A 22,938-nucleotide genomic window follows, 5' to 3' on the forward strand; every position below is an offset into this window, starting at 1 on the left:
AGTCTGAAGCTGCCTGCCAGACTTCATGGCACAGCGATTGACATACAGAATGCCCCGGAAACAAATGTGAGAGATGCAGACTGAGATTTATGGGCATGTTAATTACAGCATTGTTTATAATAGTTAAAAAAATGGGAAGTTAAATGCCTAACACATAGGTGCGTAGTTCTATTATTTCATATCTACATTATCCAGCTATTAAGAATCATGTCTTCGAGGAACATTTGGTGACAAGGAAAAAACTTATGATATAATGAGAAATCAAAAAGGTACAAACTTGAAGACAATGGTAATATTTATTTATTCATTTATTTATGGCTTTTCCCTCTGGTCATATACATGCACATGGCAAAAATGAACTAAAATAAAATATTCATAGTGGTTATCTTTGAGTAATGAGAAACTAAGTTACTTTTCTTTATCTCTGTATTCTTTTCTGTAATGTTTTAAGTTTCATACAAAGTTTTCCTTTCTACTTGTACAATAGTATAGTTTTTAAAAACCAATTGTCAACTCTCACAAGAATACCCAGCTATACTGGCACCAATCTACTGTATAATTATTATTAATAAATGATAATATAGTGAATCCCTACCCTCATATGTGAATAATTATGCACACAAAAAACATCTATTTGTCTCAGTCAATAACTTCTGGGCCAGAGGCTTTAAGCCTTAAGATCTGCATTAAAATGTATCTTGTCAAAGAACTGCCTACTACTAGTATATTAAATACCGTTGAGTACATACCCTGGGCCAGGTGTTTATCTATGTGCATTCATTTAGCACACTTAAGGATGAGGAAGGTGAAGTTCAAAAAAGATCAAATAACTTGCCATGGTCATAAGGCTGTTTAGTGATCAAAATAGATTCAAACCCTCTCCTCTCAGTCTGGTTTGAAAGCCTTGTCTCATTCGATCACCACAGGGCTGGTGGAAACTTCAGATGACACCAAGACTTCATTTCAGACATTTAAAAATATCCTCACACAATATTTTGCTAGCATCCCCAATGTGTGGCCCAAATAAGTGATTTTTGTTTCTTTACTTTCACATAACCCTAGAGGAGGTGCTAGGGAAACTGTGTAAAGGAGACAACATTACAGACAAGAAAGAGGACACATGAACAATTCACCTACTGGGAACCCCTGAGAAAACAGGTTGTAAATGTAGCCCGGGCCTCTGCAGCAGAGACTGGCAGGTGCTGCTGGTTCTGCGGCTCCATAAGTATCTCACCTGCTGTTGGTCAAGGTGCTGCTCCTCCCTCCTACCAGACCTGAACCCCATCTCTCAGCAGTCAGGTCTTTGGGTTGGTTACAAAGCCCACATCATGGACCCAAAAGAGCTATTTTTAAAATCTAAAAATGTTCCTTTAAAAAGGCCAAAGCCCTCAAAGATGATCTCCTATAACTTTTCCCATCTATGTATATAAAAGCCTAAGTGACCGTCCAACCGGTAGCTATGATGCATAATGACCACCAGGGGGCAGATGCTCAACGCAGCAGCTGCCGAGCTGCAGTGACTTGGCAGCTGCAGCTACTTGGCAGCTGTGGTTCTTGGGTGACACACCGGAACCAGAGAGAAGGGAGCCCGATTCGGGGGTGGGTCACCCAAGAACCGCCCTCTCACAATCCAGGACCCCTTGGGGGATATCAGAAAGCCAGTTTTTGGCCAGATCCCCACAGGCCAGGCCTAGGGATTCATGCACCAGGCCTCTAGTCCTATCTAATAATAGACAAACATGGTAATTAACCATACCTCTGCTACGCTTCTCATTGGCTAATCAGCAGGATACGCAAATTAACTGCCAACAAAGATGGCGGCTGGCAGCCACGTAGCTGAAGTGAGCAGGAGGCTTGCTTGCTCCAGTGATGGAGGAAGCCAGGTTTCCTGCCTGCCTCCGCCCGGCTCTGAGCTCCGGATGCAACAATGTTGCAATTATAGAAGCTAAACAAGCTCCAGATACCTGCTTTCAGCCAGCTTCGGCCTCAGAGCTTAGAGCAGCAGTCATGGCAACAATGTTTCAATTATAGAAGCTAAACAAACCCAGATACCTGCTTTCAGCCAGCCACGCCTCAGAGCTGGAGCCGGGCCTCAGAGCTGGAGCCAGCACTCAGCTTCAGTGACAGCTATAGAAGGTAAATAAATCCCAGAATAAAAAAAAAAGTAAAAAAGGAGAGGCTGGGAGCTTCAGTTGCCTGCCAGCCTGAAAACAGCCCTCAGGCCCTCACCCAGACTGGCCCGGCACCCCAGTGGGGACCTCCACCCTGAAGGGGGTGTGACCAGCTGCAAACAGCCATCAGCCCGTCATCCAGGCTGGCCAGGCACCCAAGCGGGACCCCCACCCTGATCTGGGACACCCTTCAGGGCAAACCAGCCGGCCCCCACCCATGCACCAGGCCTCTATCCTATATAGTAAAAGGGTATATGCAAACTGACCCTAACAGCAGAAAGACTGGGAATGACTGTTCACTATGACACACACTGACCACCAGGGGGCAGACGCTCAATGCAGGAGCTGCCCCCTGGTGGTCAATGCGCTCTCACAGGGGGGAGCTCTGCTCAGCCACAAGCCAGGCTGATGGCTACCAGTACAGCAGTGGTGGTGGGAGCCCCTCCTGCCTCCTCAGCAGTGCTAAGGTCTGCTCCCTGCTGGCAAGTGGGCATCCCCTGAGGGCTGCCGGGCTGCCAGAGTGATGTCTGATTGCCATCTTAGGCTCAATCCCCTGGGGAGCAGGCCTAAGCCAGCAAGTGGTTCCCCCGAGGGGTCCCAGACTGCAAGAGGGCACAGGCCGGGCTGAGGGACCCCTCGCCCCGAGTGCACAAATTTTTGTGCACCGGGCCTCTAGTTTAATAATAAATGCCTTTCACCATTCCTCAAAACAGAGCCTCATCTAATTTAATTCAATCAGCAGATGAGATTATAGTGGTAACAACATCCTACTCAGGTAGAACCTCACAATGACCAGGTGCTTCCACATCCGTTAGCTCCTTTGCTTCTCACACTAAGCCTCAAGGAAGGAAAGACAGGCAATATTACCTCCATTTTACAGACCGTTCTCGGCAGACTGCCACTTTCTCTGGCCCATTGGATTACCCAGCAGCTTCCTTGGAATGCACAGAGAGCCTGGCTCGGGGGAGTGCATACCAAAGCTGGGCTTGAGAATATGGCAGCAGTGTGTCCCTGAAGCCAGGATCCTGAAGGAGATTTTTAGGGTAAGAATGGGGGTAATGAAACACTGAGGTGGGAAGACATCTCTACTTAGGGCACAGTGTCTCCTATGGGGATCTCCGAACGAATGGCTTCCTCCTCAAGCTTTCTATTTTTTCAGTTCTATCCATTCTTCAAAGTCAAACACAAATGCCATAGATCCTGGAAGCATTCTTCATTATCCAGCACAAAGAACCTCAGTAATAACACCTTAAGGTTTTCATGTTCTTCAGCTCATTACAACATCATGATACGTTTTTGAGGTTTTGTCATTCATTTTACAAATGCGGAAAAGGAAGCTCAGAGATTTAAGTAACTTGTCAAATTGACACAGGTATCAAGCAGCAAAGTCCGAATTTCAAACTACATCATGTCATAGTGACCTCACCTTCCTGTACACTTACCCCATCTTATATATTGCCCATGTGTTCCTTAACTCCTCAACTGCTTCACAAGTTCTTTGAGGGCAGACAGCAAGCCTTACAATTCTTTTTGTTTAAAAAAATGTTTAATCCTCACCTGAGTGTGTGTGTGTGTGTGTGTGTGTGTGTGTGTGTGTGTGAATATATATATAGAGAGAGAGAGTGTGGAAGAGAGGGAGGGAAGGAGGGGAGAGAGATAGAGATAGAGATAGATAGAGATAGAGATAGAGATAGAGATAGAGAGATAGATAGATATTGATGTGAGAGAGACACATTGATTGGTTGCCTCTTCCATGTGCCCTGACTGGGGCTGCGATCTAACCTGCAACCCAGGTATATGCCCTTGACCGGGAATTGAACCCAAAGACCTTTGATGTGCAAGGCAACTCTCTAACAACTGAGCACACCAGCCAGGGACTAACAATTTTTTGTAAACTACTCCCTCCCCAGTACCTAGCAGAGCTCCATGTACACAGTAAGGTCTCAATAAGCATCATATGTTAACTATCTGTTTGGTGGGAACAGTAATTAATAAGAGGGAATTTCTGGTACTCTGAATGTCAGGCTCTCTGCTGTATAAAATTAAAACAAGAGTAAACATGAAATGAATCATTTCTCCTAGCTCTAGTTAATCAAGCATTGATTACCATGTCTGATTCTGTGGTATGTGAAAAGAACTGCTTAGTAAGCATTTCCTGTGATGAGGGTAATCAGATACATACAGATATCAGAGATATTTTTAAAAAGACAAAAAAATCAAGACTATCAAACATATGGAGAGACAATGGTATAATATTGCACCTGAGACTGAAGAACTTCCAAGGCAAAGAGAGCACTTGATAATTTGGGCAATTTAAGGAACACTAAGAGAGGCAGTCAGGCTGCTAACTGGGGCCGTGTACCATGATGCCAGTATCAAGAAGACAGAGGCATCGTGCTACTGTTGTGGGTCTGACACAGAAGAGGGGTACACTTTTCCGGGCTTTTATGGGAGAAACGGTTTGCCCTGATACCTCCTCAACATAGCGATCATTTCATTACCATCTGCATTGACAGGCAAATTAAATAAATATACATGCAATGTCTTACTTCTTAACCTGTTGGGTCTCATTCCATCTGGCCTCCCAACACATCATTAGTTTATAGCTTTGGAAATGTAAAGGGCTCAAACAAATTCATTGAGATTATAATTTTTATGGTAGAGATTAGGTCAGGTACGTCTACGTTGGCATCGTGTCACCTGAGCTACCAATAGCAGTGCCTATCTACTATATTTGATTGTCAAAGCAAGCACAGTGATCTTAACAAGCCACGGAGAGGCAGGAGTTCTGATTTCCTTTGTGTTATAGATACAATGCCACATTCCCATGAGCATTCAACCAACATCAATTAAGAAAGAAGAACAAATGCCAGGTTTAGGGTACCTACATTTGTATCCTCATGGCTGTGGCCATTGGTCTCCACCAATTCCTTGGTACCTTTTAACTGCAAATTAAAAAAAACACACACCAAGTGAATAAGCAAGCATATCTATTAAGTGTATATCATCTTATTAACTCTGGTTCGTCTGAGGTTGCACTTTATAAAACTTCAAGGAGGAAAAACACAGACGGGCCCATAATCTAATGAGTCTTCCTGAAACCAGTTTGAGACCAATATTTTATGAAACTTGATGGCTGGCAAAAATAAATGGATCTTGTTCATTATTTTTTAAACAACAAGATTTGAAAGCAATTCCATAGGCATAAAATGTACAAAAATTGGTTCTTAAGAATAAAAAATGATTTCATTTTCCAGTTGCATTGCTATTAATTTAAGCCCTGCAGTGCTTGCAAGCTGCCACCAGCCAAATGATGTGATAGGAACGGTGACTGGTGAAGGATGGTTGGTTGAATAGGCCACGGAGCTACTGTCATGTCCTCTGTGAACATGTTTCAATGGCTGACATGGTGTCTGGAGGCCTAAAAGAAGATGGTTTGCTTCTTTTCGTAAAGGAAGAACTGGGAAGACATCTCCTTGGTCACCGAGGCATTAGCAGAAAAGCTATTTTGGACGGCGAACATTTGAACACACTACTCCCTAGACTCTCTCTCTCAGAGGATTATGAGAAATCAGCTGTTACCAGAGTTCTGGAACCTTTAATTGGCATTTTAGCCTAGCCTGACTCAAAGCAGACATATGGAGGCAGAGAGCAAGGGCAAAGGGTGAGCAGGCCTTGCAGCTGTTGCCAGTATTTCTTCCTGGCTTATTATGCTTCGAAGCAGCACCTTCTGTGCCATTTTTAATGCCTGAAATAAAGAATTCAGGGTGAGAAATAAATGCTTACAGTTTGAAAGAAAATAAATGCATATATACCGTCCGTGTGCTTGATTCGAACACTGGTTTTCATGGCTACTTGTATACATTAAAATGAAAGCTTCATTATATTTTTAAGGCAATCTCAAACTCTAAGCAAGAAAGACAGATGTTCTTTGTGCCAAGAGAGGGGCTTTGCCAAAGCAATGGCGACTGGAAGACAGTGAGTGTGGGGCATCTGGTTATGGCTCATGTCCACATCTCTCCCATTTATGAGAAAAACTGCCCACGATGCTTCAGGGCCACATCATTGATGTTTGTACATATAACAAGTATAAGGGAGCATAGGCAAAGGGTGACATATATGAAAAGAAAAGGGCGCACAGTGATACAAGTGCCATCTATTATCAGGGGGCACAAAAGGACTTTAAAAACCCCTCTACATTTTCCTATCTTAAGTTTTCTTATTGTAGGTGCTCCTCACCTTCCTCCTCTTTGTCAACTCTCTTTGCTCATCCCACCTTAGGGCTGTAACTTGTGCCACTGTTAGAGTGGAGTTAGCTCAGAGTGTTTTGTTATCTTCAGCCGAAGTACAGGACTGTGCTGTTAAAGTGCTTCACCTTTGCAAGCTTAATGCCATAAATGTGCCCTTCTCCCCTTTAAGTCAATTCCATCTTCCTCCTCCGTGTTCTCATTATCTCTGCCCTAGCTTCGTCCACTACGCATTTGCTCTCATCTCTCCCTGTTCACCAGCATTGCTGCTCCCCTACTCTCCTCTGCCAGGACTGACGACCACAGGTCATGCCTCCCTCCTGCAGGTTCCCCTCTCCCGACAGCTGAAGCCCTCGCTGGCCTGCTCCTTGGTGTATGAGTCTTGCTAACAAGACTCCCTGTTCTCCTCACTGCTCCCTCCTCCAGATGGAGGGATCCAACATCGCGTCTCATGGGACTTGGGTCTTTTGAACAAGCTCCAGGTATCAAGCCAGTGGGGCCTGGAGGGACCTGGAGACACTGCATCTTAGCAAACAGGGAACTCAAGGAATGAGCCTGCCTTCCCTGGAGGGGTGGGGCTGCTGATGGTAAGGTGCCCTCACAACCTAGTCTTTCTTTTCAGGATTCCCAACAAGTGGCAGTCACTTTGAATAGCAAAATTCCAATCTTCTGGGAAGGGTCCGTCTCTGTGTGTGTGTGTGTGTGTGTGTGTGTGTGTGTGCAAAAGCAAGACTCCAGACCCAAACAATCAAAAACTCTAGCAGTGAGGCCATTTATCTAGGCCTTATCTATGCAGGCACTGAAAAGGTGTTCATGCATGTAGTTACCCTACACAAGTCCAAAGAAAGTCTTGGAAGGCGATGCTCATGGAGGTACAGGTGCATTTTAAGTGTATGTCTCTGGGAGGGGTGGGTGGCTGGAAGATGAAAGGAACATGCCCACTGCATGCCACCATCAGCAGGGGTGACAGGGGCACCAGGGGAGGGGCTGTCAAGAAAACAGCTGGTGGTAGGGGTAGCACCCAATGCATTTGGCTGCTGTGGGCCTGCTTAGATTTAAATATTCTCAGTGCCTTTGCTTAAAAAGAGCCACCCCATTTAAATAGTACAACAGATTTAAAAATGCATTCTTTCCAGTAGTATTTCCTAGGTTTCTAATGATGTTAGTGGCTCTGAATCTTCTCCACATTCCCATCTATTTCTTAAGTAATGGAGAGTGAAGTGTGATGCCTCACCAGTGACTGTGTCTGTGCTTTAACGATGCAAACCCTACAAGAATATAGCAATACTCTCTGCTAAACCGGGGTTCAGACTTCAAATCACATAAAGGATTTGAGTCACTCAGGGAGGGACTGCACATTTGCAAGCACAGGAGTATAAACCACGAAGGTGAGAGCTGTCTGTTTGATCGGGAGCAAGTTTGAACCAAATCAGCTCCACCTGGCTGGGAGTCTCACACTGCAAAGGCAGAAAGGTCCATGACTGCAGGTCTCCGAGACAGTCGGCCATGTGAATTTAGTAAACAGTATTTTTCAGCTCCATCTAACTTATCCAAAATTGTACAAACTCAGCCTCAGTCTAAGTTACTTAATCTATACTAATAAGAGTATGCAAATTGTCTGGGATGCCGTCACAGTAACAGTAATGACCGAACAGCAGGCTGCGTGGGGCGACAAGGCCAGCAGGGGGGTTAGTGAGGGATGATCAAATGACTGAACAGCAGGCTGCATGGGACGACCATGCTGGCAGGGGGGACAGTTGGGGGTGACCAGGCAGGCAGGGGAGGGCAGTTGGGGGGGGACCAGGCTGGCAGGGGGTGCAGTAAGGGGAGATCAGGCTGGCAGGGGGGGCAGTTGGGGGTGACCAGGCTGGCAGGAGGGGGCAGCTGTGGGCGACCAGGCTGGCGGGAGGGGGCAGCTGGGGGTGACCAGGTCAGCAGTGGGTGTTGGGGGCGACCAGGCTGGCAGGGGGTCAGTAAGGGGTGACCAGGCCAGCAGAGGGGAGCAGTTGGGGGCAATCAGGCTGGCAGGCAGAGGTGGTTAGGGGTGATCAGGCTGGCAGGGGTGGCAGTTAGGGGTGATCAGGCAGGTAGGCAGGTGAGCAGTTAGGAGCCAGCGATCCCAGATTGTGAGAGAGATGTCTGACTGCCGGTTTAGGCCTGATCCCAGGGATCAGCAGTTGGACACCCCCGAGGAGTCCCAGATTGGAGAGGGTGCAGGCTGGGCTGAGGGACCCCCCATGCATGAATTTGTGCACCGGGCCTCTAGTATATCTATAATAATCTATAATAATAAAAACATACTATGCTAATTAGACCAGACATCCTTCCGTCCTTCTGGACGAAGCTGCGGTAGTGGGGGCTGAGGCAGAGGTGGCCAGCGAGGCGGCAGGGGCTGAGCCCCTTACACAAATTTCGTGTATATGGCCTCTAGTATTAATTATAAAAGAGAATGATTTGTGTTACAAAGCCTCTTCCTCCAAAGCTATAGAAGCTTATAAAGTGTCCAACACCTTCACTTTTCCCTCACAAATCACTTATACTTTTAGGGGAAAGTAACTAAAAATATATTTTCTTGACCTCAAACCAGTAAAAACAAACATTTGTAAAGTGACTGAGTCACAGCTGAGTAGGGTCACACTCTTCCAACTTCATATTTAAAAAATGTCACTTTTGCAGTTACTTATATTATACAAATAATGTTTTCACAGATCACTGTAAGTTAAAAATTTAAAACGACTGAAATTTGGTTAGGGTTGGAGTTACTCTGTGTGAGCGCCCCTCCCAGTTACATGCATTACGTCTCGAGCAGCAAGTGCAGGCTCGGACTAGGGAAGCATTCCAACAGCTCTTCCCCGACCCCCACCCCCACTCTTCCCGTGTGGATGCTGGGCTGGACTCACTCTGTGCCGAGCCATCCATCTTACCCGGCTGTAAGACTGCACTTTCAAATCCACTTATCACTGTCAGGCCACACTTTGCTATCACAGGAAGCCAGGATGAAACGATCAGATTTACAAACTTCATATAAAAGGTTTGCTGCTCACCGTGGTGAGATCGGTGGCCTGGTGCACAGGGAAGGTATTTCTTTAATGTTGCCATGAATCAGTCCTTCTTATGCACACGTCTGCAGGCGTGCCAGGGGTATGCTAAACTCATTTTCCTCACTATTAGACTTAAGAGGAAACTAGCTGCTTGCTAGGAAATATATCTGCACTGCCAATATTTTAAAACTTTACCAAAATTCATTTATCTTCTGGAAGAAACTCTCCCACATCGCTGGTGGGCTACGATAATCTAAATAGCAACCTACGAGTGACAACAGAGGTGCTGGGAATGAGATTATAAATTCCACAGAGCCAAGCCCTGGGAGGCTGGCAGGGCAGGGGGCAGGCTAATTGCACCGCAGGTTCACTTCCGTCACGCTTGCGCGCCCAGCGCCCAGGGGACGCGTGTCCATGTCTGAACCCGTCTCCCAGGCAGAGCTGCTGTGGTCACTTACTTGCTCCTGGAGGACTTTGAGTAACGCCTGTGTGTGCGACTGCTCTTCCTTTGCTTGTTCCAGTTCTGACTTTTTGTTGTTTAACTCTTCCTGGATGGTCAGCAATTGCTGTGAAATGGAAGGATACGTAGGGTAAGTAGGACTGAAGGCCAGTGACTGTAAGACATTCAGAATATCCACTGAAGACCATGAGGAGATTTGTACAAGTCTCAGAGCTTAGTCCATACTTCAGTTAACTCCTGTGTGTGTTCCTCTCCCCGCAACTGAGTGTAGCAAGTCTTGTAGTTTAGGGACACGCAAGGCTGTTTGTGACATTGCTGCACAATAAAGCAAGTTTGTTGTAGTATTTGTAAGGCACCATTATATTCCTTTTAACAAATGCATATTTGTGAAAATATGTAGAATAGTGTTAATAAACCACCATATTGAGCAGATATATATATATATATGTATGTGTGTGGCTAATATATATATATATATATCTATATATAATCGGTCATCTTGTCCAAGATGACTTCATTTTACTTATGACAGTAAAGCTACTTCACCAGGTGGCTGGGGCCACGAAGGATCCTTTTACTTTCTCTGTTATGACAGTGATGTTTTATTAGATCAGCAGGACTGAAGTCCAAACTGCAATCAATATATCAGCCGAGAAAACTGCTGATATAAGCTGTCAAAACACTAAGCTATGGCCTATGCTGCTATTTTTAAGCCGGGCCACTGAGGGGGATTTTGGTAAACCTTTCCTTGCCCTCTCAACTGTAACTGGCGGAGGCTTGCCTGTCTGCCAAGCACAGCGCTGCCCAGCACTAATTCTTTGGAACGGGTTGTATATTAATACACACACGGGCTGGGGCACATTCAAGAGCTTCAGAACAGGCTCTGGAAACAGCTAGGTCTATTCAAAGCCTCCTGACAACAGAGGGCTAGTTTAAAGAGACAGAAGCGCATTTCTTCTGCTCCTGCCCATAGTACACGCTGCCCTAATGCTGTGAACATATTAGTGTTTCCCTGCCTCTTTGGGCCCCTGGCAAACTGGCTGCAGAGCTTCCAGCCAGTTCTTCACGGAAAGGCCTGGATACACACTGGCACTGGGTTTCTGATGGGTAAACCCACCAACTGGAAGGATTAAAAGATTTCCTTCAAAACCACTCGTTTCGGGGCATGTTGGGGGAGGGAGTAAGTACTCAGAAAAACACACTGCGTTTCCTTGGGTTGGCTTGCTCTGTTCCTACTCTGGCACCCGATATAAGCTGAAGAACCTACCTTGGTCCTCCAGTATAAACAGCGATTCCCTTGCAATTTTCTAACAACTCAGTGCCTCCTATTTCACCAGCGGCTCGCAGGTGAAGTAATACACACATCCCACACTGGCTCCCTGAACACTCCATGTGATTTATGCATTGATGGATTAAGGTACAGAAACCAGGGAGCCTGTCTTGTACTTCGGCACTGTGACAAGTACCTAAAATGACAGTTTACAAACAGTGAGGAATGACTCTGTTCCTTCATTCTCATTCATGAGGGGATCTGGTGCTGACTTTGATGATGTCAAGTAAATGTGTTTTTTTGTTTGTTTGTTTGTTTTTAATCCTCACCTGAGGACATGCTTAGAGAGAGGAAGGGAGAGAGAGAAACACGCATGTGAGAGAGAAACATCAACTGGTTGCCTTTCATACACTCCCTGACTGGGGATCAAACCCTCAATCCAGGTATGTGACCTGACCAGGAATCAAACCAGCAACCTTTCAGTGCACATGACCACCTGAGCCACTCTGACCAAGCGATGCCAAGTAAACTTTTACATGATTAGACAATTTCAAATCTAATCCTTTAACCTCCTTTAAAAATGAACCAAATTGAAGGGCAGGAAATTATCTTCAAAGGCAGGTTGCTTATGTTTGTTCCCTGAGCACTTGGAATAGCAAAATTTAGAACAACCTCTGTCCAACAGAAGGGCTTGGCTACATTAATGATGGCACATCTGTACAATGGAAAACAATGCAGCCATTAAAAATGAAGCTGCACAGCCTGGCCAGAGTGGCTCAGTGGTTGAGCATCGACCTATGAATCAGGAGGTCATGGTTTGATTCCCGGTCAGGGCACATGCCTGGGTCTGGTAAGGGGTGTGCAGGAGGCAGTTGATCAATGATTCTCTCTCATCATTGATGTTTCTATTTTTCTCTTCCTCTTTGAAATCAATACAACTATATATTTTTAAAAAATGAAGATTTTAAAAATGTCTCAGGACATAGACGAAGTGCATCAAACATTGTTCCCTGAACAAAAATTTCAGGTTTCTAAAAGTTTTCACTGAACTGCAACATATTCATAGAAAAGGATCAGGATACCATTTCTGGGCGAGTGGGTTTAAGGATGTTTCTGTTAATTTTTGCTTGTAATTTTCTGCTATGTCTCTAAGGAGCATATACTGCTTGAGTAATGAGAAAAAAATCAAAAGAACTTGATTAAGGTTGGGGAAAGGACAAAGAAAAGAATACTAGTTGGGTTTAACTCTCAGTTATTATTACCAATGCTGTGAATAAAGAAGAGGGAAAGTGAGAATCCCATTGAAGTCTGCTATTTCATTTACGCATTTATAAAACTTCTTCATTCTATTAAATCACACACACAATGTCATGGGGATGTAATGAACAGCATAGGGAATATAATATTGTTAAAATGACAGTATAAATGTAGCTAACACTAATAGACTACACTTAAAATAGCTAAGATGGTCAATTTTATGTTATACAAACTGTACCATAGTTAAAAATTAAAAATTTTAAAAATTAAATACACACACACCCATTCCCTTTATGTCACTGCCCATTTTTAAGCTTCCATCCTGTCTCATTCTTCCTTGATATTACACTTTTTAAATAAAATGTCTTCTTTCTTATTCCTACCTCCTTTTATTCTCATATGTAGGTAACCACTTTCAATAGTTTCTACTTTTTTATTCAAATGTGTTTTTCCAAAATATATAATGTTCTTATTTGAGTATGCATTTTTATGTAAGTGACAGTGTCACATTTACTTACTAAGCATTATGTTTTTAAGGTCCATCCATTTTAATATGTACACAGGGTGGAGCAAAAGTAGGTTTATAGTTGTGAGTCTACAAAACACAGAGTTTATTCTTGTATTATTATTTATTAACTAGAGGCCCAGTACATGACAGTCGTGCACTGGGAAGGGGATCCCTCAGCCCGGCCTGCACCCTCTCGAAGTCCAGGACCCCTCGGGGGATGTTCAACTGCTGGTTTAGGACATCCCCTGAGGGGTCCTTAGCGCTGCTGTGGAGGCAGGAGTGCCTCCTGCCACTGCTGCTGTGCTGGCCAGCCATGAGCCCTGCTTCTGGCTGAGCAGCACTCCCCCTGTGGGAGTGTACTGACACCAGGGGGCAGCTCCTGAATTGAGCATCTGCCCCCTGGTGGTCAGTGCATGTCATAGCAACCTGTTATTCCCCCGTTTGGTCAATTTGCATATTAACCTTTTATTATATAGGATTATTGTATTATTTTCCATACAAACAACTGTAAACCTACTTTTGCCCTGCCCTGTATAAATAAACTATTGCTGCTAATGCTGCATAATATTCTTTGGAGTGCATTCTCCCAATTATACCTAATGTACTCTCCCAGCGAAGCCCACTCCAATTATCTTCATCTCTCCCTCCTCTACACAAGGCTACAAAGGAACATGCTGGTGCTATGTTTCCAGCAGTGGAATTGCTGGTCCATAGGGTGTGCCTAAGGAGTTACTTAGCCAAAGCTACTCCACAGAATGGCTTCACCAGTCTACCCACCCACCGGCAGTATATAAGAGTTACTGTGTCCCACATCCACACAAATGCTTAACATTATCCAACTTTCTAATATTTGTCAGTCTAATAATATAAAGATTCTTCATCCTTTAAAAGTTTTGTACTTCTCTGACTCCTTGTGATTTTAAGCATCTTAGCTGCTGAAGTTTATTTATACTTTAAAAAAAAATGTTTTCCTCACCCAAGGATATACTTTTTTAAAACTGATTTTAGAGAGAGGAAGGGAGAGAGAGGGAGAAAGAAAGAGAGAGCGAGAGTCATCACCAGGTTGCCTCCAGTACAGGTCCAAATTGGGGATCGAAGCTGTAACCTGGGTCTGTGTCCTGACTGGAAATTGAACCTGCCATTCTTCAATGCATGGGATGATGCTCCAACCAACCAAGCCACACCTATTTATACTTCCTAAAAGAATAGTAAAGGAATGTGGTTTTTAAAGCTGGGGGGGGGGGGTCTTAAAATGCTGATTCCTGGGCCACATAGAAGACCAATTAACTCAGAATATCTAGAGCTGTGAACCAAGCAACTATGCTTTAAAAAAAAACACAAAAAAACTTCACATATAATTTAATTTATATGTGGAATTTAAAACCTCAAATAAACAAATAAACAAAACAGAAACAAACTCATAGGTGGGAAAAACAAATTGATGGTGGCCAGATGGGAAGGAGGTTGAAGAGATGGTTGAAAAGGTGAAGGGATTAAGAAGTACAAATTGGAAATTACAAAGCATTCACAGGGATGTAGAATACAGCATAAGGAATACAGTCAGTAATCTACACTAATAAAAGAGAAACATGCAAATTGGTGTCACTCTGCTACGCCCACAAGCCAATCAGGATGTGTATGCAAATTAACCCAACAAAGATGGCGGTTAATTTGCATACACAGGCGCAGAACGAAGACTGAAGATGACTGAAAATGGGCGGTGGCCATGGAGCTGGAGCAAGCAGGAGGCTTGGGTTGCTCCCTGCGATGGAGGAAGCCAAGCTTCCAGCCTGCCCTGGGCTCCACTCAAGGAGGGGATGGGGGCCTGGGTCACTGGGGGCTACCCAGGCTTCCAGCCAGTCCTGGCTTCTGCTCAAGGAGGAGCTGGAAAAAAAGGAGGGGCTGGGAGCAGCCAGAGCGGAGAAGCCAAGCCTCGCTGCTGAGGCCGGACCAAAGGCCCGGGTCCCAGGTGCCAGAGGAAAACTGGTGCCAGCAGCCAGGGGGAGGAAGGCCTATTGCGTGAATCTTTGTGCAATCAGCCGGGCCACTAGTATTCTAATAACTATGTAGTGTCAGATGGGTACTAAATATATCAGGGTGATCACTTCATAAGTGATGTAAATCTTTCATCCCTATGTTGTACACCTGAAACTAATATAATATTATATGTCATCTGTAACTGGAAGATGAATTAATTTAAAAAATATTGCCGAACCGGTTTGGCTCAGTGGATAGAGCATCGGCCTGCAGACTGAAGGGTCCCACGTTCGATTCCGGTCAAGGGCATGTACCTTGGTTGCGGGCACATCCCTACTGGGGGGCGTGCAGGAGGCAGCTGATCGATCTCTCTCATCGATGTTTCTAACTCTCTATCCCTCTCCCTTCTTCTCTGTAAAAAATCAATAAAATATATTTTTTAAAAAATAAATAAATAAAAATAAAAATATTGATAAAGAAAATAACAAAAACCCTTCACAAATAATTCTACAGTGCAAATGGGATGAAAACCCATTTCCTTTCATGCTTATTTATCCATCATTCTACTACAATGTGAGTTCTATCCATAGTACCCTACTCAAACTGTTCTCACTGAAGTAGCCAATGCTTTTCTAACTGCCAACTAAAGGCCAAGTTCTGTTTTTTCTCTCAATACATGCTCCCTTCAGGTGATCCTTTTCACACCCATGGCTTCAAGTACACATCTCATCCACTTATGCTTCACAAAGCTGACTATATAGTCTCCACCTCACTCCTACCACTCACTAGACACTTATTGTTTCAAACCAGGCCTATTATCACCATCTCTCCACCCTGGCCTAACTCTATTACTGGGGTATCTAGAATTAAAACCTTGAAGTTAAACCCTGCTCCTTCATTGCCTTCACAGCCTCTCAGCCTCTCAGTCCATTCCTCTGCTTTCTCTCTGTCCATCTTGGCTGTCATGGTTAAGGTGACCACAGATCTGCTCCTTCCCTGTCATCCACTCCACACTCCTGGGAGAAGTCACCATCTAGGAATTAAAGTGCTCCCATTACTGAAAAATACTGTTGGTTCCCCAACCTCTACTGGATAAAATCCAAACTACTGACCTTCTTGTCCTTCCCCAGAAATAGCAGATCCTTTCATCACTCTCTGACAATCTCACTACCCAGAATCAGGCCTGCAAGTTTCCAATTCATTTTTTAAGCCAACTCAAAGAATGCATTTGAGCTAACACCAACCCATATGCGGACTTTATACAATAGAAAAGATGGCCACCCTCTAGGGAGACACAATTTCCCACAAGAGCACATGGCTAGGTAGGGAGGTTGGGCTTGATTTCAGTCCCACTTGCCCATTTGGCCTGGTGCCCTCCTCCAGGACAGAACCTGCACAACTGTGTGCAGTATGTGTGGGTTCCTCCTCAATAAAGACCTGTCTAATCACCCAAGCCAAGTTAGTTGCTCTAACATCTATACTCCCAAAGCACTTACTATGATGTATTACATTTCATAGATATTTCCCCAGCCAGACTATACCCATCCAATAAATAGGTTCAGTAATTAGGTTATCTCTCACACATAGTAGGTGATAAACGAGTGAACCTCTAACACATAGTAGGTGATGAATGAATGCTTGCTCTGGTTTCTCCCACTTCTACAGGATTAAGCCATGATCTATAGCAAAAACAACACAAAACAGAAAACTGCACACACAGACAAAAACCAAAACAACCACAATAACAAAAACCACCTGAGAATCTATTACTGGATAATTTATTATTCTAGACATATGGACATATGAAACTTTCAGAGGAAAATAGCATTTAAGACATTTTGATTCATTACTCTGGCAGTTCCAGATGTCTTTCTTAATATAAAGGGGAATACTTCTTAAAAGGCTAAGGAAATCCAGTCAATGAATTTATCATTATGTAATTTCTTCCCCATGTTCCACCATAAAAAATTAATAAAAATAACAAAACCACCACTGGAAGAAAAATAAAATCAATACCCCTAGACTGTTTTCTGCATTCTTCAAAATTAATGCTTTCTTTTGTTTATGAAGCATAAACTCATGAAACTAATATTTATGTATTCAAAACAGTGGCGATTCAAAACTGCTCTTCTTCACTTGACTAGATGTCCTATAAAAGCAATGTGATAATCCACAACTAGATAACTGAAGTCAGTCTTTCTGGTCCCCTTCCAGTTGAAATTTATGAGCCTGTATAATATTCTTTCTAGTTTGAATTTTTAAGTACCAAAAGTGCCTCACAGAAGTTCACAGGCAGCTAAAACTTAATCAGAAGTGTCTCTCGGCTGGATTGGCTGACTACAGCATGATTTTAATTTAACATTGGAGAGTATGGCATTAAACAGATGCACTATTGCATTTTTTTGGTGGTTACAATTGAGTGTGTTCCAATTAGACAATTATCCATATGCCAATCAAGTTCAAACACTCTGGTGGACAATAACAGGTAAATAGATGCGGTACCTGATATATCTTGATATTTCCAGGCCACTGGCTTAATAGGATCATTTGTAATGCTCTTTGGGGATGCAGACTTCAGTGTGTGCTGGGTCTTTCTCTCTGACAAATTCAAAGAGCATCACAAATGTTATTTGGAGCCCCAGAACAAGTGAGGTCACATTTCCATTTTTACAGATGGGTGCATCATAGGCACACAGAGGTTAAGTCACATATGCAAGGCCACACTGGGAGAGACCACATGCACAGCTCCATTTCCTGCTTCCAACTATGATTTCTACCCTGGCAACCACACTGCACTGTCACTTTGAAATGGAAATCAGGACACGCCAAACTAAAAATCCTCCTAGCTACAACTTCTGCCTAGGTGTTCACCATGTCCTTGAAGGGCTGGGGGCTGTTGGCGACATGCTTTTGTGTATACATCTGAGTGGTGCGGTGGATTTAAAACTGTAACAGCATCCCTCCTTGCCTTTTTTCCCCTTAAATTTTATAATTTTATTACCAAGGTGAAGTTTTAATATAGCTAACAGAATACGTAAGGTTAGATCTCATGAAAATCACAGACTAAAGTGAAAATACTCTATATGAAATATACCAGCAGCATCTCATTATAAGCTGACATTCACAGAATTGTGATAACTTGGGAATCTTTGGCAGGACTGATGGGTGGCAGGGGGATGGAGGTGGTGGTTGGCATAAATTAGAGCAGACCCCTAAATGGAACACTGATTTTTGTGTCATGCCTGGTGGTGGAGAAGTACTTTTTTCTAAATTTAGGTCAGTGGCAGGTAAGGTGAACTCCTGCTTCCAGGTAGCTATATACCGATCATGACTGACACCTTCCTACACACACAGACACCTGTGCGTGCATGTATGAATGCATACTTTTTTTCTTCCCGTCTTCTCCTCGCTTCAGGATTTCCCCAGTGCTTGGCTCTATGTTCAGTTCTTTTAAAAGAATCCGTTGATATTCATTCATTCATCAATTCATTTGATCAATCAATAATTCATTTATTCCTCAATCAACACTGATCTACTACGTACACAGTGCTGGGCTAGATCATGTGGAAGATACCAAGGAAACAGACACTAAGCAGCCTGTCCTCTTGATGCTGCTCATGAGAATGCTATTAGACACACTGCAACTAATTTAAGGTGGCACAAGGTACCAAGAATGACTATAACCAGGGGAGTTTCCATAGCAGATTTTGGGGGATCAATGTAGGTGTTAGGAAAATGGGCTCAGGAGATCCATTTTGAACCAGCACTTGTTCTACTTGTTAGAAATGAGCCACTGAATATGCATGCACAAAAGTCTGGAAACATGAACCCATGGAGTGTCATCAGGTTAATGTGCTTTTGGTTGCTTCAGTTTTAATAAATGTTATTCCATCTCTATGACTTTGCTATAAATCAGATGCCCTACTCAGTGGGCTGTGCATGTAAGGCCAGTAGACTATCACCTGAGAAAATGAGGTCCAGGGACATCCAAAGAGAATTGTCCGCCCAAGGCCATGGCGGGTGTGACTGTGTCTGGTGGACTGTTTTCATATCCATACTGTGCCATATTAACTATAATCAAAGGTCTGTGTGGTGATGCCCTGCCTATGCACCTGGCCTCCACCCTGAGTTCTCCGCATGTTTCAGCCCGCCACCTGAGCCCCACTGTGGCCAGCGCTGCAGTCTTGTCCCCTTTTCTTGCTGTACAGGGAGAGGATACATCCATTAATCCTGCCTCCCTTGGTGAGATCCTGCTACCCAAACACACAGCGTACAGCTGTTTCTTTTCTCCCTGGCACTCTCACGGCCGCCACCCCCTCAGCCCTGCTCTGGCTCTCAGGGACTTCAGAGCCACTCGGGCCAGTCAGCCTTAGGTCCTGTCCTGCCCGTGAGTTCTGCCTGTGCCTGTTTGACATCGACCACCATCAATCCCCAGCCAGCTCGGATTGTTAGGGAAAGTTTGAGGTGTAAAAAAATCAAGTACTATTATTATAACTTAAGAGCAAGGCTTTGCCTAAAGGCAAACACCTCTAACGGTGGCGGGGGAAGGACAGTCATTTACCACCTGGAACTACAAGGTTCGCTTTTCTCCTTGGGGGAAAAGAGATGGAATTGGACTAGCTTAAATTTTCTTGTCACAGGAGGTGGTAAGGCTACTCAAGATCTATTCTAGTTTAAAATGTCATCCGCTTCCACCTGGGGATGAAACTGCACTTCAATTTAGGGCGAGATACAAGGGTAACCAAGCTCGTGGCCCGGTTTATCATTCCTGGCGCCTGCCTCTGCCTCCAGCGCCGAGACCCCTGGGGGAGAAACATCTCTGGGAGAGAACTCCACATTCAGATGACTGATAACAGGAACACTGGATCATAGAAATGAAATTGTGCTCAGAGCCTAATATCCTATTACACCAGGCTATACATATTTAATTCCTTGGGTCTTTCCTCATAAATCAATTCCTTCGGGCCTTTAATCTCGTCAATATCTTTTCTGATACTGAATTTTAAATGCCATTCTCATTGCTAGGCAGAAAGGCAATCTCTTGCTCGTGCTGGGATGCGGCTTCCTCTACAGCCTGGAGCTTGGTCCTGTGCCCCGACCCTGCTGTTAAGATCCTAAAGTCAGACAGAGCCCACAGCCCACGCGCAGGCCTGACTGGGCTTGTCCCCTGGGGTCATGCCTTTCAGTGCCCTGGGAGCCTGGGGCAGCTCTGGAGACTGGCACAAAGGCAGAAATCAGTGTTTTCAAGGGTCTGAGACCTCAAGATGGGTGCCTGCTCCCACACACGCAAGGATTCTTTGGATTTAGATCATTTGAGCTGGTTTTAGGGACAGTGTCTCCAACTCTTACATATATGCCTACATTTCCACATAAGATCTGAAATCAACGATGACAGTACAGTTACTGCAAAGACTAAGAACTAGAACTTGAGCTACTTCAATTCATTCCACAGGACCTCTTAGAGAATGCTTACATTTATTTTATTTTTTAAAATATATATTTTATTGATATTTTACAGAGAGGAAGGGAGAGGGATAGAGAGTTAGAAACATCGATGAGAGAGAAACATCGATCAGCTGCCTCCTGCACACCCCCTCCTAGGGATGTGCCCGCAACCAAGGTACATGCCCTTGACACAGGCCGACGCTCTATCCACTGAGACAAACCGGTTAGGGCGAGAATGCTTACATTTAAAACTTAAAACAGTGAAACATTGTGAGAAACATGAGTTGTATTATTTTTGGTTGGTATGTGCAAATTTTCATATGTAAAATATTTTTACTAAATTTTAATATTTTAAAAATGGAAATGTATTCTTTTAAAATTGTTAATAGTTTGCTTTGAAACAAAAGAACAAATCAAGAAAATGTATCAGTGGTACAATTAGTAGTTGTACTGGCTTTATTAAAATTCACTTACTGGATAATTATTTACATACTGTGTTATATTAAATACAATCAAAGGATCAAAGTTCAAACTGTTAGGTAGATTACAAAAACTATTGAGTAGATAGTTGTGATTTTTTTTCATTTCACTGTACTATTTTATTTATTTTTTATAGGCATAATTATATGTGAAATTTAATATAAGAAACATTTTGCTGCCTGAATTTCTTTCTTGGCTAATATTATTATTACTAGAGGTTGATGCATGAAATTCATGCAAGAGTAGGCCTTCCTTCCTCTGGCTGCCAGCACCGGCTTCCCTCTGGCACCAGGGACCCTGGCTTCCCTCGCAGCCCCGGCCTCGTCCGGAAGGTTGTCTGGGGACGTTCGGTCTAATTAGCATATTATGCTTTTATTATTATAGATTTTCATTTCATGATTATTACTACAAATAATTTTGTTATTTAGAGGAGGAGGACGTTTACAAAAGGATCCTCTCTGAATGTCAAATTGCACTAAGCACACCACTGGCAGGAAGCCTAGTGTCTGAGCAGGAGAAGGAGATCATGACCTTGGCCTTCAGAGCTGGGGAGAGGGGGAACTCTTTCAATAGACATAGCCTTAGATACCACTTATTTAACGCGGATATCCTACTGGGAGGGACTTGTGAAAGACAGATGCTTTTTAGCAGTTGTAAAATCCAGTGGTGTTACTGGTCATGATCAACTATCTCCTGATAAGGCAACATTATTACAAAAAATATATATAGCCAAGGATTGTCCAAAAGGAAAAAACAACAAAAAAGCCACAAGTCATTATTTCAAAGGTTCGCATGACTTGCTGTGTGACCTTGAACAAGCCACCTTACTGCTCTGGTCTCCTCTTTTTTCTCACAATTGTCTCCTGAGAATAATGCATCATTTGCAAAGCAATGCACCAACTTCTTGAATGCTGACCACAGGGAAAGAAGCTGCAAAAGTGGTTTGGAAGGCTCTAAAACCCATTTTCTCCTCTTCAGCTGATTTTTCAAAATTGTGTAATTTACAGGGTCATTTCAGCTTCCTGTTTTTTTTCATTTTCTTCACATGTTAAATAAAGTTAACAATACCCATCAGTGGGGTATTGTGAGACTGAAGAACATCAATTAAGTAGGTGAGGCTCCTTGGATGGCAAAGGGTACCAAGTTAAAGGGAACTGCTGTCATTATCCTCTTTGCAAAAAAGGAGAGAGTAAGACCCAGCGAGGTTAAGTGACTTTTCACTGGCATGAGCAGGCACTACTGGGGATTAATATTCAGGGAGAAAAAGGTCTGTTGTTGAGCCCCACCCTCTGGTTGCCCTCCTTCTGCCAATTTTCAAAGCACAGGGCCAGCCAGCTTGAATTAACACCATTCATGCAATTCTCAGGAGATAGTGTCAAATGCCTCGCTGAAGTAGGTATATGTATCAGTGATATTCTCTCCATTGCCTGTGCTGGCAAGTCCAGTGCAAATGATTATCCAATTTGCTTGGATTTATTTATTTTTATCACTTTCTTTTTTGCAACTACATGAGGTAGTCATCACCCCGGCCTCTGGGCACATGTACAGCTGGTAATGTAGAAATTTAAAATATTAACATGCTTTCCAGCCAGGTTGGCCCATTTACTTCAAACAAGAACCTGATTGAACAGCTGGGCCTTGTACTGTGGTCCAAAGGCCAATAGAGATTTGTTGGGTTTATAACTCAGTCACGATCAGAGCTTATAACTAGAAAACCCTTTTTGGATGGCTTTTGACCAAAATCCTGTGGCCATCTTTGGAGGTGCCTTACACAAAGTGACCTGGGCCTTGTTCTGGAGGCTCCTTGTTCCGGATGCTCATTCTAGCATCATTAATAGCAGATTTTACCACCATCACTAACTTCCTTGACTGCAGTTTTAGGAAAGCAGCTTTTGACTTAATGGTTATAGAGTAAGAATGTGTTGGGGTCTGAGATATTTTGGTTGAATCCTAGTGGTGAGAAAGTTCTAATGATCAAACATGTTCTGCCGATAAACAGATACAATATAGCTGAAAGTTGTGTCTCTACATCAGCCACAGATGTCTAAGGATGGAAACTCTCTATTGTCCATCTAGAAGGAC

General features: G+C 43.6%; 1 protein-coding gene across 1 annotated transcript in view; it reads right to left on the reverse strand.

Moving 5' to 3' along the window:
* The window catches only part of ENOX1 (ecto-NOX disulfide-thiol exchanger 1), a 215,958-nt gene that overhangs the window by 50,662 nt on the left and 142,358 nt on the right, over positions 1-22,938 (reverse strand). Inside the window, exons 10-11 of the mRNA XM_023747906.1 lie at positions 9,918-10,025; positions 5,060-5,116 (exon numbers count right to left, since the gene is read on the reverse strand). Of these exons, the coding sequence (XP_023603674.1) occupies positions 5,060-5,116; positions 9,918-10,025 (165 nt within the window). The remainder of the gene's footprint in view (positions 1-5,059; positions 5,117-9,917; positions 10,026-22,938) is intronic.

Source organism: Myotis lucifugus, unplaced genomic scaffold, assembly GCF_000147115.1.
Source record: "Myotis lucifugus unplaced genomic scaffold, Myoluc2.0 scaffold_7, whole genome shotgun sequence".
Classification (NCBI taxonomy): Eukaryota; Metazoa; Chordata; class Mammalia; order Chiroptera; family Vespertilionidae; genus Myotis; species Myotis lucifugus.